We start from the raw sequence: 21,092 nt of genomic DNA on the forward strand, positions 1-21,092 counted from the left end.
ACAAAGAGAACTGATTAGTGTGACTAATTAAGCGACATTTATTGTTAAATTTCTTGTCTATTAGAATGTTTTTTGAGACCAAAAAGAAACAAACTAAGCTACGGAGATATTACTTTGTATCAATAACACTATCCAACTTGGTAAACATTAATGGAATGAGACTCTATATGGTGGCACAACCACTTCCTATCAATTAAATGTAAGATAATTGTTCCGCAGTCCCCCTTGGCTTATGTATAAAACAAAAAGATCACACATGTGAAAGTTCTTCAAGTGAAAATTAGGCATAAATATAGAATAATACACAACACTAAATCTTAAAAAATTCAAACTAACTTTATAATGTTTTTGGCTATTTCATTTTTTCCGCCTGTAATAAAGATTTGAGAAAAAAAAATAAAAAAATAATTTATGCATAGATGAAATTGTTATTCAAGGTAGTGTTGTCCCCTTAAGAAACAAAAGAATTTATATATGTGAATGGAAGATCAGCCTGTTGAGAGTCGCTATTTGTTTTCTAATTTTGAAGCTCGCAAAGCTAGTGGATAAGTATGCATCATTCATATTGTGATGAACTAAATGTAGCAAAGATAAGAGAAAGAGTTGTCTTTCATTCAAGAAACAATAACTGGGAAAAAAATGATGATTGTCCTAAATTGATTGAATACAAACTGGGACGTCACTTAAAGTGACGTCCGAGTTATAAAATTACTTTAGAATTAGAAATGGACGTTACTCCAAGTGACGTCCGAAAATTATTTCACTCAGACGTTAGTTCGAGTGTCGCCCGGGCTTTTTATTAACTAATCTCTATTAGCTAATACACTATTGCCTACGGTATAGCACCCCCATTGGAAAAAGTTTTTTTTATATTTGGAGTGTAAAATTTCCACTTTATACAGTTTACACCCCCATTGGAGTTGCCTTTATTTGGGATTACAAGTGTGTTGAAAGCGCTTTAGTATAGTTAGGGGGAATCGGGTCGGGTAGACCTGAATCCGACCCGACCCGATTACCGAATATATCAGGTTCGGGTCGATTTTCATATTCGTTTATGTATTCGGGTCGGATTCGGGTTCGGGTTTAGATTCGGATATAATTTTTGGGTTTTTTTTGAATTTTTAGTGTTATCCGATTGGATTAGTCGGATTCGGATATTAAATTTCGGATATAATCGGGTTCGGATTCGGATTCGGATATAGCCGAACCTGACCCGATCCCTGCCCTTAAGTATAGTTATACTGTTAGAATAGATGACAGACTTAATAAATAAGCCCAAGTGAGTCGTCCAAATGTCCAATATCCAACCCATAAATAAAACATCTTTTCTCTTTAACGAAAACCTCACAATAATGTCAAGAAGAAGAGGCGACGAAAAAGACTCAAGACACCGTAGCGTTTCACCAGAACAACAACAGCAAGGTACAAAAACTAGAAATTATAATTACAAATCTCGAGACTATTCTAGAACTAGCCCTAGGTATGATGAATACGACCACCGTAATTCCACTGGAAAGTTTCTTGATAGGGAATATAATTATAATAGGAATGGGAAAATAAATGAACCTGAAGGTGATGAATCTGATGAGGAATTAAAAGGATTGAGTTACGAAGAGTATCGAACAACCAAAAGGATTAAGTTGAGGAAGAATATCAGGAATTGTATTTATAGGATTACTCCTAGTCCTCCTCGTAGCGAGTGGGACCTACAGGAGGAGGATGAGAATGAAGGTGATATTGAGATTGAGCTCAGAGATGAAGGGGATAGGAAGGAACAAGTGGGGAAGGGGTTGTCGAGTTCGGATGGTGATGATGATTCTGAGGATGAGGATATGAGGGAAAAGAAGAAGAAGAGGAGAAGGAAGAGTAGTAAGAAATCGAAACGGAGAAATGATAGTGAGTCGGATGAATCAGATGAGAGTGAGACTGAGACTGATAGGAGGAGGAAGAGGAAGTCGGGAAGTAAGAAGAGGGGTAGTGTGAAAAAGAGGAGTAACCGGAGAAGTAACAAAAGTAAGAAGAGAAGTAGTAGGGTTGACTCGGATGAAAGTGAGAGTGAGGATATTGAGAGTGATAAGTCTGAGAGCGGATCAGCGGATGATAATGCAAGAACCAAGAATCGGAGAAGCTCTAGTTCTGCTTCACATTCAAAAAGCAGTAAGAAAAAGAAGCGGAGTGAGTCAGTTAGTGAGGGTTCGGAGAAAAGTTTGTTGGATTCTGATACGGATAAAAAAATTATTGAGATTGATGATGATGGATTAAAAGCGGAGATGAATAGTGAGGCTCTTGCGTTTAAAGAGATGCTTGAATTACAAAAGAAATCTGGTTTAGAAAGTGATGCTGTTGTGGGTCCTATGCCTTTGCCGAGGGCTGAAGGGCATATAAGTTATGGAGGAGCTTTTATGGCCTGGTGAAGGTGATGCTATTGCTCAGTATGTGCAAACAGGGGAAGCGTATTCCTAGAAGAGGAGAAGTGGGTCTTTCAGCTGATGAGATTCAGAGGTTTGAAGACCTTGGTTATGTTATGAGTGGTAGTAGGCATCAAAGGATGAATGCCATTCAGATCAGAAAAGGAAAACCAAGTCTACAGTGCCGAGGATAAGAGGGCATTGGCAATGTTCAACTATGAGGAGAAAGCAAAACGTGAGCACAAGGTTATGGCTGATTTGCAAAGGCTGGTTCAACGCCATATTGGGGAGGATGTTGGCCCTACCCACGATCCTTTTGGGGGAAAAGCCACTGATGATGCTGATACCTGATCTTCATGGATGTGAAACATAATCTCTGTGCCTTTGTTATTTCTTACCATTCTAGTTGGTATGTTTGTTATTTTCTTGTATGGAACTGTAGTCGATATGCCTATCGTTTGTACTTCTTTTGTTTGTTGCAGTATATGATTTTCCTAACTGAGGAAAAACATCTTTCATAATCAGATATAGTTAAGTGCATTAATACTTGTTAAAGGCCTTGAGAAGTTTGTCATTTTAGTTTCAATTCTCTTTAACTGTTGGAAATAAAAGTTTCATATTGTTTCTGTATGTATATGACTGCTTTTAATGAATTTACAACAGCTGAGATATAACTTTTAAATGAATTTGAAATGATGAATGCTTTTCTATCTAGAATTAATAATAGCTCCAATTCTTGACCTTCTTGAAAAATCTAACATAGTTTGGTTTGGTATTTGTTCTTCCTCAAGGAGGAAGTTGAAGGGTTGGTACAGTTGTTTGGAGGAGGAAAATGTTTTATATAGAATGGATTGGGATGCTATGAGTTTAAGTGGAATCAGTTCTCTGAATAAACGATTGGGTAGTGGTGAGAAGCAATGATGTCTTAGTGGTGGGAAGGAGCTAGTAAAACTGACGAAATAAGATTCACTGATGTCTTGAGAAGGAAGTGGAGAAAAATCTGCTGATGACTGGGAGAAGTTCATTGCCGAAGGTTGCAGGCTGCACTATGGTAGGAATGCTAGTTTCTTTAACTTCATGGCGTGTATATTGTCTTTTCTAGATGGGGCAGGAGAACATCTTATAGTCTCTTAACGGTTCTTAGTTCTTGAAAGCTCAGTGTGGTGGTATATATTCAAAGATACGCTGACCCAGGCTGTGTCTGAGTTCTGGCTGCTTTGTGCACCATCATTAGGTTTTTTTTTGTGTGGATTAGATGTAATGTGTTTAGGCTGTGGTGGGGTTTTGTGGCAGGGGGAGGTGGTAGATGATACAGGTTCAGCCATTTCATACAATATTTTTTAGGTTTTCCTTAGAAGGCTGAATTTAAAGTCGATACCGTTGGATTTTACCTTTTGGATAGGAGTTTTATTTGTGTTGGTTGGAGCAAAAATTGAAAGGAGACTTAGTTATTTCAGGCATGGGTACCAGTGTACACTGTAGAGGATGCTATGCTATCCGGCTAATGAATATTCTGATGGCCTAGCCCAGCTATATCCCAAGGCAAAATATTACTATGCCCTTGGAGTGGGTAACACCATGAAGCAGTTCTGGTTTAGAACCCCTCCTGAAGTTGGACCAGATGTTCCTTATACTTTTGGTTTCATCGGTAAATTATATGAACCTTAATCCATGTGAATTTTACTAGCTACAACAGTTATTGCATTTCCTATGAAGCTTTAAATGGAAAGCATGGGTTATCTGCATTTATCAATTTATGATATAGAACTTTGGCAGATACTCAAAGAATTACAAGTGCTGATAAAGACATGTTTTGTAATAATTTTTCATTCCTTTTGACGTCATTTGCAGGGGATCTTGACCAAAGTTATGATTCAAATATAACACTCACTCATTATGAAAAGAACCCAACAAAAGGACAGACAGTGTTGTTCGTTGGCGATCTCTCTTATGCTGATAACTATCCATTTCACGACAATGTAAGATGGGATACATGGGGCAGGTTTGTGGAGAGAAGTACTGCTTATCAACCGTGGATATGGACTGCAGGGAATTATGAAATTGATTTTGTTCCTGAAATTGTAAGCACTCCATATCTACTCAAAGCAGATTAAGTCAATATGTTTATCAGTTTTTCTATGAAATTTCCACCTAATGCCACAATTCTGACATCATTTTTTTTACATTTCCTAGAAACTTGTTTCTATCTAAAAAGTTTACAGGCTAGTTATTCCTACGCAGCTGAAAGATTGTCGTTGATAAACTAGAAACATTTATATTAACAGAAACAAAGAGATGTAAATATTTTAAGAGTATCTTTACTTGACTATGTTGTCGTTCATGCCTTCATCAATGTTTAGGTTGCTTTGACTTAAAACCCCCTTTCTTTGGGTTTTAAACTGATTGCCTTTTCTAATGGTACTTTTTCATCTTAGGGACACTATGAAATCCGAGGAGACCCGTTCTCTAAGTATTAGGCCTTCTCTCCTTATAATATTATGGTAATATACATACCGACTATGCTACCTCAAAATGACCTGAGTAACCAACACACTTGTGAAGGTTTATTTGCTCTTTGAATCAGTGTGTCTATCTTGAAATTGTTTTTATGGGAGATAAATGCAAACTTATGTTAATGGAAAGTATAACAATTTTCATCATCACCCAGTTATTCTCTTGTGCACTTTCAGCTGAAATGATGCTTTCCAACAGTTTCCATGATTACCTCCAGTTTTCACTGAACAATCCGCTTTTGTTCAAATCGAAACAATTTTTTGAGAGTTGATTTCCTGACTGGAGGCGGTCTTTTTATTTTGAAGGGTGAGACTGTTCCTTTCAAGCCTTATATGCGCCGTTATCATGTGCCCTATAAAGCATCTGGAAGCACCGCTCCACTATGGTACTCCATCAAGCAAGCTTCCACATATATCATTGTCCTCTCTTCATATTCTGCCTATGGTAAGCTTGTTTACCTTATTTATGCATGTTGTGCTTAATGTTTTGCTCCCTTGCAAAGATGTCTCTGGACAAAAACGTCATACTATCCCTCTACAAGTTAGCATCTATGAAAGCACTTATCTGTCCTGAAATGACAATAATGATGAAGTGCAATTTTTTTTGCATGTTATTAGTTATCTTAACAGAAGAAAGAGTATGATTTAGATTGATGAATACCCAAATTGTTAACTGCTAGTTATATCATGTATTTAAAGTAAAAGGTTAATGTGGTTGCACAGTCGCTTTACATGGCACAATATTCCTCTCTCTTGTGCAGGCAAATACACCCCTCAGTACAAATGGCTTGAACAGGAATTCCCCAAAGTTGATAGGAATGAAACACCATGGTTGATTGTTCTTATGCATTCCCCCTGGTATAACAGCTACAGCTATCATTTTATGGAAGGGGAAACCATTAGAGTAATATATGAGCCATGGTTTGTAAAATGCAAAGTAGATGTTGTATATGCTAGACATGTTCATGCCTATGAACGATCTGTAAGTGCATTTTTTTCTCTCTGTTCTGTTTAAGTTGACTAATCTAGATAACCTGATTCCTTTTCTTTGTTCATAAAAATTATCGGCAAGTGCAATGTGACTGTATTTGGCTTATATACTCCTATGAGTATTTGCTGTATTATATGGCTGGCCATACTTCTCTCTAAGAGTACGCATTCTTTCCAGGCCAAGTAAAGATTCATACTATGGCGAGTTAAATTAATTTGTAATCTCTATATGAAGTGGGTTATTTATCTCACTTTTCAATAGGACTGGGCTCTATTTGCTAAATTAGCTTCTTATTTCTTTCACCCTTGGTATACCATTTTATCTTTTGTTGCTTTTAGTATGGTAAAAAGAATTGTAGCCGTCCTTGCTACTTTCTCTGCTATGGTCTGAAAAGATTTTTTTCCTTACAGGAACGTGTCTCAAACATTGCATACAATGTAGTAAATGGTATTTGCACTCCTATAAGTGATCAATCTGCCCCGGTTTACATAACCATTGGTGATGGAGGGAATCTAGAAGGACAACCAAGTAAGATAGTACTCACATACATTCATTCTGACAGTTACTTATAGATTATTTTCCTCTCCATTGAATATATAAAGTTTTCTTTGAATATGCAGCATGACCGAACCTCAACCAAAGTATTCGGCGTATCGTGAAGCAAGCTTTGGTCATGCCACGTTTGATATTAAGAATCGGACCCATGCTTACTTTCAATAGGTAGATACGATTTTGCTTTAGAGATAGCACTTGCTGCAGCACTAAAACTAGACAAAACTCTGAAGTGGTCCATGTTGTATGAAAGGGAATTAACGTTTTGCATTCAAATAATAAGATTGTCTATTTCATTTTTCCCCGCTTGGAATTTATTGAATTGTGAAGTAATTGCTCATCAATGCCCTCTTGCCCGAGGACTTATTCTTCTTTTTAAGTTCCATATTTCAAGAATCTGTTTGATCACTTGGTGTGTTAAGACGGGTTGAGTTAGCCATCCACCATTACTGCTGCTTTTTAGGCTGCGTGATAATTGATGGACGTGTGTTGATGGTAACATTTTTATCTGTTCCTGGCCAACCAATACTTGTGTTGCAAGATATAAAGCATTTTCATTTGATAATGAGAAAGAAGTGGATTTCTGGTTGTTCCACTCAAGTTTTGGAAAACCAAAGGTAGAATATTAGGAGTTACAGACTACCAGTAAAATGAGTCAGTTTCCGCTTTAGAAAAGACTCTTTCCATCAATACCTGTATTGTTTATTTTGTTTACATTCACCGGATAATACTAATACAGAAGAACTCTTTACCCAAAAAAAAAAAGAACTCTTAGAACTAGGACATGTTTTTTTTCCTTTTGCAATTTCTGATAGCAGAAGAGTTACAAGAGTTAAAAGAAGAAAAAAGAATGAAGAGATTGCAGCTCCAGGCAATCATCTTTAACATTAGTTCAGAAATCTAGTGCTAGTATACTAATTTGTAAAGAAAAAAACAATATTGAGCATACTAGTATGATCTAGAGAACTAAGGTTGTGAAAAAGATAGAACAAATATTGAGCAGCTAATCACACTGAAAACGAATGTGAATCGAGTATCTAATATAACTGAAATTGACTGTCTACTCATTATTCGCACAATTGCTGGTATAGGCTACCAAAACTTCCAAGCTAGAATGCTCTATTTCATATGGTTCACATAGATTTTTAAAATTGATTACTCTTCCCTTAAGCCACAGTACCGGCAGTGCTACTCTCTTCGTGTGGATACCACTGCCTGTTGTAGAACCACTGAGAATCTCCAAGAACTGCTTCGCTGTCCTGGTTACGGTGCCAGGAGTAGAAGGCATGCGTTTGGTTCTTTATTTCCAACATTGCATGCCCAAAGCTTGCTTCCCTGTAAGCTGAGTAACTAGGTTGTGGCTCTGTAAACCTGCACATAGAAAATAACACGCCATTCAAGAAGACGCTACATAATGTTGTTGTAACGAGGTTAAAAGCAGGAAGACTTACTTATTCGCAAGGCCTTCTATGTTTCCTCCATCGCCGATTGTAATGTAAACCGGTGCAGATGAGTTTAACACTGGTGTGCAATTCCCATTTGAAACTTTGTATACTATATTTGAAATTCTCTCCTGTAGCAGATATAAAGAAAATTACAAATTAGAACAGTATTAAGAACTTACGATTGATTCATGTAGTAAAAAGGTCACAAACTGAAACTTACCGATCTCTCATAAGCATGAACATGACCAGAAACACAATATCCACTTTGTTTTCAACAAACCAAGGTTCAAACATCACTCTCATGCTCTCTCCTTCCATAAAGTGGTACTCATAACTGTTATACCATGGAGAGTGAAGCAGAACAATCAACCATGGGGGGTCTCTGATCTATTCAGCCTTTGAGAACTCATTTTGAAGCCAAACATACTGCGGTATATATATTTTCCTGCACAGGAAATCCAACCATATGCAATTATCAACTTGTTAAACATTCTATTCACTTGCAAGATTGTTTACCATGAAAAGAACTATTGAGAACAGGTAGATTGTTTACCATAAGCTGAATATGATGAAAGAACAATGATATACGCCGAGGCACGTTTGATTGAGTACAAATCAGTTTCAAATCTTTCCAGCTAAATTATCTCAACGCACTTCTAAATTTGATTCAAGCAAAATCGCGGTAAACACATCTACAAATTATAATAGTGAATTCTAAGCTCACCTCATTATTAACCTTTTACGACCCAACTCTTTTACCAAAGGGTGTGTGTCTAACCACTCCTTTCCAAAGAGGTTTCTGCAACATAAATAAAAGATGTAATGCAAAAGTGCTTTCCCCGCACCTGGTGGTCCATAAAGAATGACTCTTTATCACAGTCACAGTAATAAATATGGTCGCATTCACAGCGACTACAAAATACTGAAGGTATAAGGATAAATAGAACATCAAGTCCAGGTGAAATTATCTTTGGAGGAGAAACCCCAAGACTCTAATTGGCCGCTCAATAACCTAAGGAAATAAAAACAGAGGACCGAAAAATTAATTCAACATATTGACACAATCACACCCAAAACATGTATTTGCTGCGACAAGGAATAAGACATAGTACCAATCATAGCATATGACTGCCCATAATATACATATTAGAAAACTGAGCGAGTAAAAATTGTAAGAACACCAACCTGTTGATCTCACTGTTTGATCGATACACTACAAAGTAAGCTATAAGAGATATTTCAACTGTCATTATCAATATCATCCTCTCCCGGAACCAAGCAGGCGGGTGATACACCATACCAGTATTGCCCATACAAAACTGGTTTTGTCAGTTGAGAAATCAATGGTCTTTCACGTCTCGTAAGCGACATTCTAGTTCCCTATAGAAAGGACATTTTATCATTCTTGGATGTATTCCAGAGAAGGTCATTTGGTCATTCATAGAAGTAGTCCAATAATCCAATTACATAAGGTAATCCTAAATGTTCCAACCTTAAAGGCTAAAGGCATAACTAAACACGCAATCACAAACAATTACAATGTAGTTAACTGAAGATGAATCACAGAGCAAAATATATATTTCAGATTTCATCTCCACACAAAAAAAAGAAAAAAAAAAGAAAGAAAAGAAAACGTTGATGTCCAAACATACCAAGTTATCCCTTTGATTTCCTTAATGAGCATTTGGACTCTAAGAGCTCCGATGTAGGACATGAGAACGTAATGCATACAACAATTGTTGCATCAACAAGACTTAAACACTACCAGAGATGTACAAAACATGATAAACCATTGGTGATCTATCTCAAGCAGTGCTTTTACCCAAATTATCTGAAAAATCTCTAAAATGTCCAACATTTTGATAAGAGACAATCTAATTTAATAAAAGAGCTTCTTAAATGCAGATTGATAACCATACAAGCATACATGCATTAAAAGAATCAAAGAACAGATTTTCAGATGTTGAAGCTTAAATCAAGCTCATACATGCATCATCACTTGAAATTAGGAAAAAACTTAAAAAACTGGAATTTAAAGATGGAATCGAAGCACTATAACACTTGATAGGAACAATAATATGACAGGCATTGATCGGCTCATACCTCTGAGAATAAGAAATGGAGATTATCGTGCTTCGATTAAGGTTTAAACCTTCCTCCAAAACTTTATAGGCTACAACACTCATGTTTAAGCTAACCATGTGTGGGGTGTAAGTTGCTGTTCAATAGCTTTTCAATAACCAAACTAGAGACCTTAGCACTACCATTTAGTTAAGAAATTATAAATTATAAAGTAGTCACTATTCAGGATTCACGTTGAGAAATTAGAAACGGGATTTGGAACGATCCCAAAAAGAATGAACAATTGCAGAAATAAATGAAAAGTTGGACCAAAATGTGATCTGTGAAAATGATCTCAAGAGGCTACTTGAACATCATATCTTCGACAATATAAAAGTGAAAACCATTAAACACCTTTGATTTCCTTACTGTTTTGAATGTTGCAAAACTTTTTTCTTCTTCTTCTACACTCAATTTTGAGTTCATAAACTCTATAATGACATACTGGTTTTGTTTAAGCAATGTCAGAGTCTGCTTCGACTTCGATATTATTTTTAAGACTTGGACCTGTGCAGCCCTTTCCCAAGCTCCTTATATTGTTATATGCTGTTGATCATCCATCCGCTGGGAAGCTCCCAATCAAATTTTTGATAGTTGGAGAACTGAGATGAAACTAATCTCAAGCAATATTTACTTAGCATGCAAATGTTGGATTGATCAACTATAAGTTTTTAGAGCTAATAAATTGAAGGCTTTCTATATGAGTTTCCATGCAGAGTTTCAGACTGAATTTTATATATGTTAATTACAACGAGAGTACGATTTGAATTACCCTTCTTGCAGTTATCACAAATAGTCCTTTTAAACAAATTTAGTTAAATCCAGATACATGGGCCTTATAGAACATGGGAACCACAACTCGTAACAATACAAGGACGCTATTCTAGGATCATCTCCCAATGATGACTCTCACAGGCACAATTTTTTTTTATGCCCCCAGCCATCTTTAACAGTAACTGTGTTTGTTTCTCTCCTTCATTCATAGGCTCAAAATACACGAGGGACACGTCCAAAACTGTAATACGTACTCTGTGTTTCTGGTTGAAAATTTTGAAGATGTTTCCTCTAGGAAGTGAGGCTCTCTGCTGTTCATCCATAACTCCCCTGCACCTTTTCCAAGTTTTGTTAGAATAGTTGTATGAACACGGCAACAAAAGTAGAAACGAGGAAACAGAAGCAATCCAACTGAATAACCAAAGCGCTGGATTAGGAGGTTCCTAAGGAAAGATTTAAGCCCCTTCCAATGGTGCATTAAAGGCCAATGCGTCTTCCTCCTCACGGGATTCAATGGTTAACAAACTTTGCACTAGAGATGACAATATAACTCTCTCTCGGGCGGGAAGAAGAGAAGAAGAAAAGGACTGGTTTTAGTTTTGTTTCTCACGAGTTGAGTTTCGATCAAGTCTTCTCTCTCTATGGACTCACAGTCCCTATTTATAGAGGTTAGGAGGAAGAGAGACCAACTCCTAATAGAACAAAGAAACCTTTGCTTTCAAGAAAAAGGCAAAACAAGTTTAGTCCATTGGTCAAACCACTAAAACAAACCTGATGTGGTGGATAACCAATGTGGGACTATCTCTACTATGCACTAAAGTGGAGAGAACACATATGGTTCATCTCCTCCACTTTGCACACTCCCACAAGTATTTGAAATACACTTAGAGATTCCAAAATCCCCCACTATTTCAAAATACTAATAGTCCCCCACTATTTTGGAATAGGATATTACAAAGAAAGGGTTAACGAATGCCGGAGAGAATCGAAAAACAATGCATAAATCTTGGTGCTTTTAGGGCTTGAACCGGTCATAGGGTAACATGTCTTATAATGTGAAAGTGGTGGATTAAAAATCTTTGAACCAACATTCCTTTGTAGTAAAATAGAGGACATGCACCCACAAACATTTGTTTGCTTTTTTGGCCCAGCTACTGTGTTATGTAGACCACGAATACTCATAAGAACCGACCAGGTTCTACATTCACATAGGTGGATATCCATCAAGTGTACATAAACTAAAATACACTATCTCATAAAAAAAATAATGGACTATGGATTCCATTAAGAGTAAAATAACTCATCCTTTTCTCATTGCTATTCAAGTTATACAAAGTATACAATAATGCTATCTAGTCATAGGGTGGGGCGTCTCAAAGAAAGACAATCAAAGAGCTTTTACGAGGTGACTTGTTTTCCCTTTGAACCTACTTCATGGGATCTCCAATCACATAGGTCGATTAAAGCCCTCTATCTAAGGCAAAGTCCCATGACGGCGATAACCACTTGCCTCCAAAGAAGTGGTGCGGTTAGACATGTGGCCAAACTAAGTTAACATAAAGTTGCAATTAAGTTATATCTCAACTTACATGATTTGCACATAAGTTAACATGTCTTAGCTATTGCAATGAGGCAGTTACAAAGCATATACACATCGGAGGTTGTTTAGAGCCAATGGGAAGATTTGCCAAGAGGTTGCTAACCCACTCAAAGATCATCACATGCCTTTTCTAAGGCGATTAGCTTGGATGATATCCAAGACTTTCAATTTCCACCAAAGGTAAACACATAAACATTCATTGGATCCGGTTTACAACATATTACCCTTAACAACAATAATGGAAATCTACTAAATATAGTCCATAATCAATGGCTCTGCTATAGTACTTGGATAATCGACAATATACATCAAAGTTCCTTATAAGGACCACAATGGGTTATCATTTCGATTATGCCATTAATGTAGGCAATGTCATGTCTCACATACATTATCCATCAAGTACAATTGGCTACCAATGATATTGACTTTATTTAGTATGAGAAAACAAAATGAGATTATTTTTTCATAAGATGGATATTTGCCACAAAAGGTGTTAAACATGCTTACTATCATAATATCCATACTTTTCAATGAAAAATATTTCTACTAAGTGCTATAACAATATAATGAGACCAACATGAGTTTTAATTCCTATATTCACGATCATTCAATTACGTAGTGCCGAAATTCCCTATACCATCCGGCCGGGACTGGTTTAAGGATTATTGTGGCCTTCAACCATATTCAAACGTCAACATCTTGACAACTGAATATAGCGATTCTGAGAAATGAGTTTAACAACATAATAAACTATCAACGGTTTATGATGTGTTTTAAATAGAATTTCTCTCGTCTCATACACATTCTCAATGCTAGCTTTTCATGATATTAAATCATCTAAACAAAGAGAGATTAAACACATATGTCTTGGTTTTGCTCTAAAGAAAGTACACATTTTTATCAACAACGGTGCTTTGACATCCATATGACACTAATATGTTGTTGAATTGCTCATACCATTTATATGAATCAACTCATACAAAGATTTAACTAAATTGCTCATCACCGGTACTACTTAGTATTGTAGTTCCGCATTAACTAAACTAGAGTCTTTAGAATTCTCAGAAGAAATTCTAGTTATATGAGCAAGGTTTCAAAATAGTATAAATCTTGTCTCGATTGAAACCCCTTGGCTATTATTATTAGCATTGTATTTTGCAATACAACTATCAACGCTTTTAGTTTTTTCTTTTGAAGATCCAATTCAACCTATAGATCCCCAATAAATCAAGAGTCCAGGTTTAGAGGAAAGTTGTATCCTTCCAAAAAGGACACTTCTCAAAGAGACAATTTCCTTATAGGTTAATGAATCTTCCTCAAGAAACATATAAACATCATCACGTGAATGGTGGAAATAATTGATAGTCTTCCAAAAAATAATGGGATTATCTTATGTAGTTCATTATGCCAATTTTCAAAAAAACAAATGACCTCAAATAAAATTAGCATATAAGACATTCAATAATAGTGTGGTATCTACAAAATTGTTATCACCATGACAAGAAAACAAACATCACTATTATGAGTTTCACCAATGAATATCTACTAGATAATTCTAGGTCTCAAAAAGACTTCTTTTTAGATTCATTCACAATATTTTGGCAAGACACCCCCACATTTTGAAGCATTTTTGATAGGCCTAAGACCTTTCCATACTTTGTTAGTTCAAATGTCTCTTCCAATTATCTTGTGAGATGAACTATGGTAAAACAAGTGTTATGCATATGGGTCACCACCCCCTACAGTTCAATAGTTACTTTCAACCTAATCAAACTTTCATGCAAAAACACATTATACCGCTTCTTAACACTAAAAGAAACAACAACAATAAAATGCACTCTTCTTATGACAAGAATATATTTTACTCAAGTCTATGATTCTAGATCATATAAACATAGTCATATTATGTTCATGTTATCTATATGAAAGGAAATCTACAAAAGATTCTAATGAATCTTAAAGAATAGAAGAATCGGATTACGAGAGATAATATCATTATCATCCTTCTTTTTCATCATTCAACATTCAACTATCATAGGGAGACAATCCACGACTTGTACATCACCTTAGCTATTTATCCATAGTCAAGGAGGATAATGCCTAATAAGACAATACATCTCTTTTGTGGAAAAATAGTCATCTGGAGGATATTGTCTCAAGAAGACAATCCATAACCTTACATCTCCTTGACTAAATTAGGTTTAGGAGGATATAATTGATATTGTTTCCTCTCGTGAGCAACGATACTCATTCTTAATAATATATGACATGGTTAAACTTCATGTCAATGTTAAATAATGCATTCATGCCAAACATGGTAAATATCATATCATAGGTTGGGAAAAGTAAACTTTAAGGTACCCCTACAACAAAAATTAACGATATTTAAGCAAATCTAGCCAATGAATATGCAAAACAACCGAGGACTTCACCTCCTATTTTTACATGAGCTCAAGCAAGATAGGATACCCTATTAACAAGACCTCAAATTATTACCACAACATCTAATGGCTCAACCCATTAATGTCTTCCAACTAGAAAAAAATTACTAATAAACTATCATCAAGTTACGATGATTAATATCCAAAATTAGCATGCTACACAACTTTAACATATGCTATATTAGATATAAGCTACAAGTTACTTCATCTAACATGTATTTTCACAACAAAAGACAATTATAACCATCGCCCAACAACACGTTTCAATAAAGGTAAGCAATTATGCATTGAATACATTATAATTACTATCCAAGATTTGAGTGTGGTTGATATTAACTATCTTAAGGTCTCTCTTAGACCATCTACATACATCTACATATGTACAAAGAAAATTAATATCAAACTACTTCTAGTCAACCCAATTAATTAATTCCTCGATTGATAAACACGTATAATTTGTTGACTAGGTTATTAAAGAAGTTTAAGCTTAGGGATTTCCCTCCTAAGAAAACTAGCATGCAACTCAAGGCAAGAATATCACTATATAATCAAACCAAAAGAATTGCAAATAGTGAAAGAATACGATACCTAACCGATTGAAAACCGGATTACCATATTTTCTTCCTTCCAGAAAAACAGTTCAAAAGAACTGTAACTCTGAACCAGCTCAGGACGAATTGGTATCAAGCCTTATACCACTGGAAAGCTCTTTGAATCAGCTATCCAACACAAGAAGCGGATTGCAAAACCGAGCCTCTGAGCTGAAAGTTATAGCAGTTTCCGTGAACAGAAAAAAAAAAAAGACGAACTTTGACGTGTTTCCTCATATTTGACTCCCACAAACATGGGAGAAAAGTCTACAACCATATAGGGTTTGATAAACCACAAAAGATCAATAAATATTCAATCTTTAATTGGTTCCCTATCAAAACGAAATTATTAGAAAATTTCTAAAGTCATAACCCAATAACACAAACAATAACTCAAAGTAAAAGACTTATCTTTTGATTGTCTTAAAAACACTCTCCTTTGTTCTACTACAAAACTCTTTCCTTAAGATTATTTAGAATAGTTGTATGAACACAGCAACTAAAGTAGAACCGATAGAGCAATAAAGAATCGGGAATAACCAAAGCGGATTAGAACATCCCTTAAGGAAAAAGATTTCGCCCCTTCCAATGGTGCGAAAAAATTGTCTTGATTCAATGGTTAACGGCTGACTGACTTTGTTCCCCCTAGAGCAATATATAATCGGGCGGCCGGGACAGAAGAAGAGAAGAAGAAAAAGGACTGGTTTTAGTTTTTACCGAGTTGAGTTTTCATCAAGTCTTTTCTCTCTATGGAAAAATTCCTATTTAGAGGTTAGGAGGAAGAGACCAACTCCTAATAGAACACTTTGAAACTGGTTGCCTTTCAAGAAAAAAGCAAAACAAGTTTAGTCCATTGGTCAAACCACTACCCACAACAAGAAGTTTTCCAAGCCCCAAGCCCGAACCCAACCCGATGTTGGATAACCAATGTGGGACTATCTACTATGACTAAAGTGGAGAGAACACATATGGTTCATCTCCTCCACTTTGCACACACTCACAAGTATTTTCAAATACACTTAGAGATTCCAACAAGTTTGACATACCAATAATAACATGAAGTGCCTGACAAACTGAATCACTCAAACAGATCCTGGTAAATAAAGATTCGCTGCTTCAAGTTCATTTTACTGATTTCCAGTCTTTCGGAACTAACCTCCCCCACTACCGACAATAAAAAAGAAATAAAAGAGGTTGCTGAAATTATGTATTGAAAATTCAATCTGCAGAATCCAAGTCCAAATGGAAGTTCCAAGGTCAGCCTTAAGCAAGTGTAGTCCTTGGTGGCGAGTTCAAAACGAATAAACCAATTTGGATGGCGTTAATGAAGTTATACCTCTGCAGTTTTAGGCATTGCATTGGCTAGGCACTGGGAGTGAACCCGAGCGACTTTGTGTGAGGTGATGGGCTTAGGTGAGCCTTCCAATAAAAGGATACACATTTCTTAATGACCTAGTTATTTTGAGCAGGAATAGTTGTTTTGCAATGTAAGCCTCTTACCCACTGTAGACAGAGATGCCCCACTACAGGATACTACACTGTTGTTTCACAAGCATGCAACTCCTTCACCTAAAGCATCAATCTATCTATAATATGGCACGACTAATTGCTTCAGGAGAGACAACAGGATTAGGAAAACTTACAAAAGTATAATCAAAGCTCTTGAATAGGTAAATGGCTCAAGATATCAACCTCTTAAGAGCCAAGAGCAATCAATGAATCAACAAAGACAAGAAGATAAAAGATAATAACAAACATCTTCTATAATCATCACAATAGGGAAAACCTAAGCAAAACCTTCTTTACCTTCATATACTGACAACTATTTGATCAAGGAGACATCTATGCCAAAACTAAAAGCAGATATGAAGCTTTTACATACTACATTTAAGCATGTATCAATATAATACATATTGCATATCTGCAGGGGCATTCGTTTTGGGATTACACTATTACACTATATAGCAGTAGTGTGTCAAAATGTTTAATCTCTTGTAGGATACATACATGATGTCAGTAACTTTTGTTAGCAAGGAAAAGCAACTGTGCAAGTAAAGACAGTTCTCGAGAGTTATAATAAGTATATTTCCAAATTAAATGACATTCAGATGACTATGTACTAGAAATATAATAGTTTCTAATCAAATCAGATTTGATAGTTTATAGTCAAGAAGGGAAAACAAATGCATCCACTTACAAACAATTTTTGGCTTAATTCAAGCATATAGGCTATAAAAACCCTCACTCACAAAATATCTGTATAGGGAGACTTCTACTCATTTTTCCAAGCATATAATATCAGGGAGAAACCAAGACCTTGTAACTGTGAATCTCGGAATGTCAGTGACTTAGACAGGGATAATATAGCAGAGTCAGATGACATATTGCTGCTCCACAACTTCTCAGGTGTAAAGCATGTGTGGAACATGAAAACTGCATTGCCCAGGGATGTACCGAAGAGCCAACTATGAACATCCCAGAAAACCTCAACGGAGTTCCCATCAATAACAATGGACTGGTTACCTCGGAACTTCCACTTTAACCGTTTCACTTGCATCATCATCTTAGTGTCAATACGGATCATGAGACAAGGATCAACGAGGCCACCAGTATCACACTCAATTGCTATGTCATGAAACTTCCCATTTTCAGAAAATTGAGCCTTTGTACAATAAAACCTCTTCCCAAAGATGTGCTCCCTCTTGGCAATATAATTGGCGTCTGAAGGAATTGGAGCTACATTTGATTTCTTGTATGCCTCTTTTGTCAAATCTCCAAGTAGGAGACCTATCTCCTTGTCAAAAACTATTTGAGGTAGAATCCTTCCAATGGTTCAGGCCCTGACCCAAATTTTGCAGATGAAAGATCCCAATATATATGAACTTTACTTGCATCAACCTCTAAACTCTTAGAACCTTTTCTTTTGGAAAACAACCAAGGTTTAATATCAACTTTACAGAGACACTGGTTGGCCGAATTGTCGATCCCAACACTAAGGCCTTGACCCATCATACTCTTGTTCCATGTAACATTAACTAAACAAGAATTACCTCTTAATTTAGTTTGATAAACACAAGTAACCAAATTTTGAGCAGCTTTATTAGAACTCGATGATGAATCAGCGATTTGGACTGCATTTTCACCAAAACAGGTAGGAAAATCCCTCATCCTTATACCAACAACACAACTCTATTCCTTTCTTCTAATAGGATAACTCACTAACCTTAATTTATATATATATACTCAAATTGTAAAAAAACAAAACAGAAATGAAGATGGTAAGTTACCTCAACCAAAAAATCAAGATACCATATCCCAGGTGCTTCAGAAACTGCTTTCAAGGCTTGATATGATTTGGGTATATGAATTTTTTTGAAATTTTAAAAGACTTCCTTCACATATACAGAAATCAGTCAAATTTGACTAAAAGGAAAAGGCCCCACCTTTAAATCGGTGAAATGTGGAGAGTAGTACTGGTTTCAAAGATACCATGTCTCAAAACAGCTTATCACTAAGAAAGCAAATAATAATAGTATGAAGAAAATATGACTTATATGTATCAGAAACTGTTTTCCAAAAGATCTCCTTTACAGATTCAGAAACCAGCCAAAATTTACAGAAAGGACAAAGACCCCACTCTTAAAATAGAACTAAAAAATATCCAAAGAGAGAGAGATAGAGATGGGACTAGTTTCACCATCAGTATCTTTGCTAAAACCAGTACGTAGCTAAGATACTAACTGAAAAAAGATGAGAATGAGGTGAGACTTATAGATATAGGACTTAGGAGCGAGGTTAATAGTAAGGAACAGAGACAACTAAGGAATGAGACCTTGTAATAATGAACATCAAGCCCAGTTTAAAAAACAACAGGGGTATAACTGGAAAGCTGGTTTTTACAACATTACTTCTCCTGGAAAAAGCCAAGAAAGAATCTCTCTCTCTCTCTCACACATAGACAGAGTGGTCAGAGAGTCTCAGTTACACATACAGACACAGGGACAAAATAATACATAAAGACCGTTTCTTTAACAGACATAATCACATGCCATTAGAGCTGAGAAATCAAAGTTATGATGCCAGCAGCATTCTTAAACTTATTACTAATTTTTTCATGTTTTTTTTGGTAGGGAAATAAGTATTCTATGGGTAAGACTTTTTAAATGAAGCAGGAAATTGAAGTAAAAATGATTAAAACTGTAGAAGTAGTACTCAATGCCCTGTGGTATCAGGAGTAAACCTTTTTTTTTTTACAATGGTTGCTTAAGGATTACACATCCAATTACAGTATTTATTGACATGTAATTATGCAATATTTGACATGCTCACCAAATTGTTTGGCATTTTATATTAATTCAAAAAGTAGACCTACATGAATTGAAGTATAGTCTTTTTATGATATGAGCTCCCTGTGTCATCTTACGATAGCACATTTTTCTTTTCGTTTTTTTTGTTATTATTGAAAATGTGGAGGGTAGATCAAATGAACTAATATTTTCAAGTTGTGGTATAGTTGGAGGGTCACCCTGAAACATTGAGGGACACTAATAACCCAAAACTTTTGAGGAGAAGAATTGGTGCCATCATCTTCATGAAAATATTGATGTAGCACCTCTATGTGGTCCTTCAAGAAGATCAGAACATTAATCTAACAAAAGATGCCCAACAAGTATCTGATCTTCCAATGTAGACCCGACTGGTGTTGATTTGAAAGGGAGAATACGTGAAGCCCAACTTGGAACGACAATACAGTTGTTACACCTTTCTTTGTTCCCGGAATTTTTGGTAAGGCCTATAAATTATCATTTCATAATTATTTATTTATTTATTTATTATTTTTTTTTTGAGCAAATGGAAGTTAGCCTCTAAAAAGCAGTGACTCCCTAAAATTACAAAATTACATACTCGATGACAATTCAACTAAGGACCGTGCTGAATGAGGGTCTAGACAAAAGTAAGTAGGGGCCGTCTACCTCTAAAAGCTAAACTATGGGCGACAAAGTTTAGAGTTCTACTAACATAGTAAAGTTTATACTCAACTAATTTAGATAATAAATAGTATATATCATGAGCTATAGACGTTGTTCCCCAATAAAATATTGTTTTCTCACGGCTCCAAAATAGGAACAAAGGGTTTGGCAGTATGATAATATTGCTACTTTATTGATGTGCAACCGCTGTGCTAATTTCAATCCTTCAAAGATAACTCTGGCTTCAGCCTCTTTTGCGTCCCCAACTCTACCCCTGTCATGTCTTGCATCAATGCATACACCAACGAGTTCCATAAAGCAAAATTGAAGCCTATTTGGTGTAATTGTCCACCCGGGATGCATCGTAGATATATAAGACCAATCTGAGCCTATGCTGGGCCAATTGGTACTCCTGCTAATAAGTGGTTTGTTGTTCTTGGTGATGTAAGTGTTTGCCCTGAAAAGGATAACGATGATAGGAGTTTATTTGTTGTTGAATATGAGATCATTCCGATCAATCCATATGGAGTACATGGTTGTAGCTCTGAGAGCTAAAGCATGTCTATGATGTCATGCTTAGTATTGTGTCAATTGATAAGACTACTCAAAACAGAGCTGAGATTATCACTCAGGTTCCAATTTTCAGTTCTTAGGCCAAGACCAGAATCATACCAAATACGCTTGAGC

At 36.0% G+C, this 21,092-nt stretch overlaps 1 protein-coding gene, 1 long non-coding RNA gene and 3 pseudogenes across 4 annotated transcripts; 2 read left to right on the forward strand and 3 right to left on the reverse strand.

Moving 5' to 3' along the window:
* Positions 1-1,303: 1,303 nt before the first annotated feature.
* LOC147499669 (uncharacterized) lies at positions 1,304-5,226 on the forward strand (annotated as a pseudogene). Its single transcript, XR_015196004.1, has 4 exons — positions 1,304-2,817; positions 3,200-3,459; positions 4,260-4,489; positions 5,099-5,226. The product of XR_015196004.1 is annotated as an uncharacterized LOC147499669 (transcript).
* On the forward strand, positions 3,894-7,349 carry LOC147499670 (purple acid phosphatase 2-like). The gene is made up of 7 exons (XM_086563511.1): positions 3,894-4,056; positions 4,260-4,489; positions 5,228-5,366; positions 5,683-5,903; positions 6,323-6,440; positions 6,633-6,708; positions 7,283-7,349. The coding sequence occupies exons 1-7, from the start codon at positions 3,894-3,896 to the stop codon at positions 7,347-7,349; spliced, it is 1,014 nt and encodes a 337-aa protein (XP_086419637.1).
* A 149-nt stretch (positions 7,350-7,498) lies between these two features.
* LOC147499671 (purple acid phosphatase 5-like) lies at positions 7,499-8,255 on the reverse strand (annotated as a pseudogene). Its single transcript, XR_015196005.1, has 3 exons — positions 8,130-8,255; positions 7,916-8,037; positions 7,499-7,835 (listed from the first exon to the last, which is right to left on the reverse strand). The product of XR_015196005.1 is annotated as a purple acid phosphatase 5-like (transcript).
* Positions 8,256-8,617: 362 nt separating this feature from the next.
* Positions 8,618-10,272, reverse strand: LOC147499672 (uncharacterized). The gene is made up of 2 exons (XR_015196006.1): positions 9,095-10,272; positions 8,618-8,921 (listed from the first exon to the last, which is right to left on the reverse strand). It is a non-coding gene; the product is annotated as an uncharacterized LOC147499672 (long non-coding RNA).
* A 7,338-nt stretch (positions 10,273-17,610) lies between these two features.
* Positions 17,611-19,512, reverse strand: LOC147499673 (uncharacterized; annotated as a pseudogene).
* Between the last annotated feature and the right edge of the window lie 1,580 nt (positions 19,513-21,092).

The sequence above is a fragment of the Coptis chinensis genome, chromosome 5, assembly GCF_015680905.1.
Source record: "Coptis chinensis isolate HL-2020 chromosome 5, ASM1568090v1, whole genome shotgun sequence".
NCBI classification, from domain to species: domain Eukaryota; kingdom Viridiplantae; phylum Streptophyta; class Magnoliopsida; order Ranunculales; family Ranunculaceae; genus Coptis; species Coptis chinensis.

What these genes read in the sequence shown, in the direction of transcription:
- LOC147499670 (XM_086563511.1), top strand. Translation starts at nt 3,894, where the DNA reads ATGCTATGCTATCCGGCTAATGAATATTCTGATGGCCTAGCCCAGCTA. An exon ending in TTGATTTTGTTCCTGAAATT is followed by an intron (nt 4,490 to 5,227) that starts GTAAGCACTCCA and finishes TTTATTTTGAAG; the next exon opens with GGTGAGACTGTTCCTTTCAA. An exon ending in ACTCTGAAGTGGTCCATGTT is followed by an intron (nt 6,709 to 7,282) that starts GTATGAAAGGGA and finishes TTCTGATAGCAG; the next exon opens with AAGAGTTACAAGAGTTAAAA.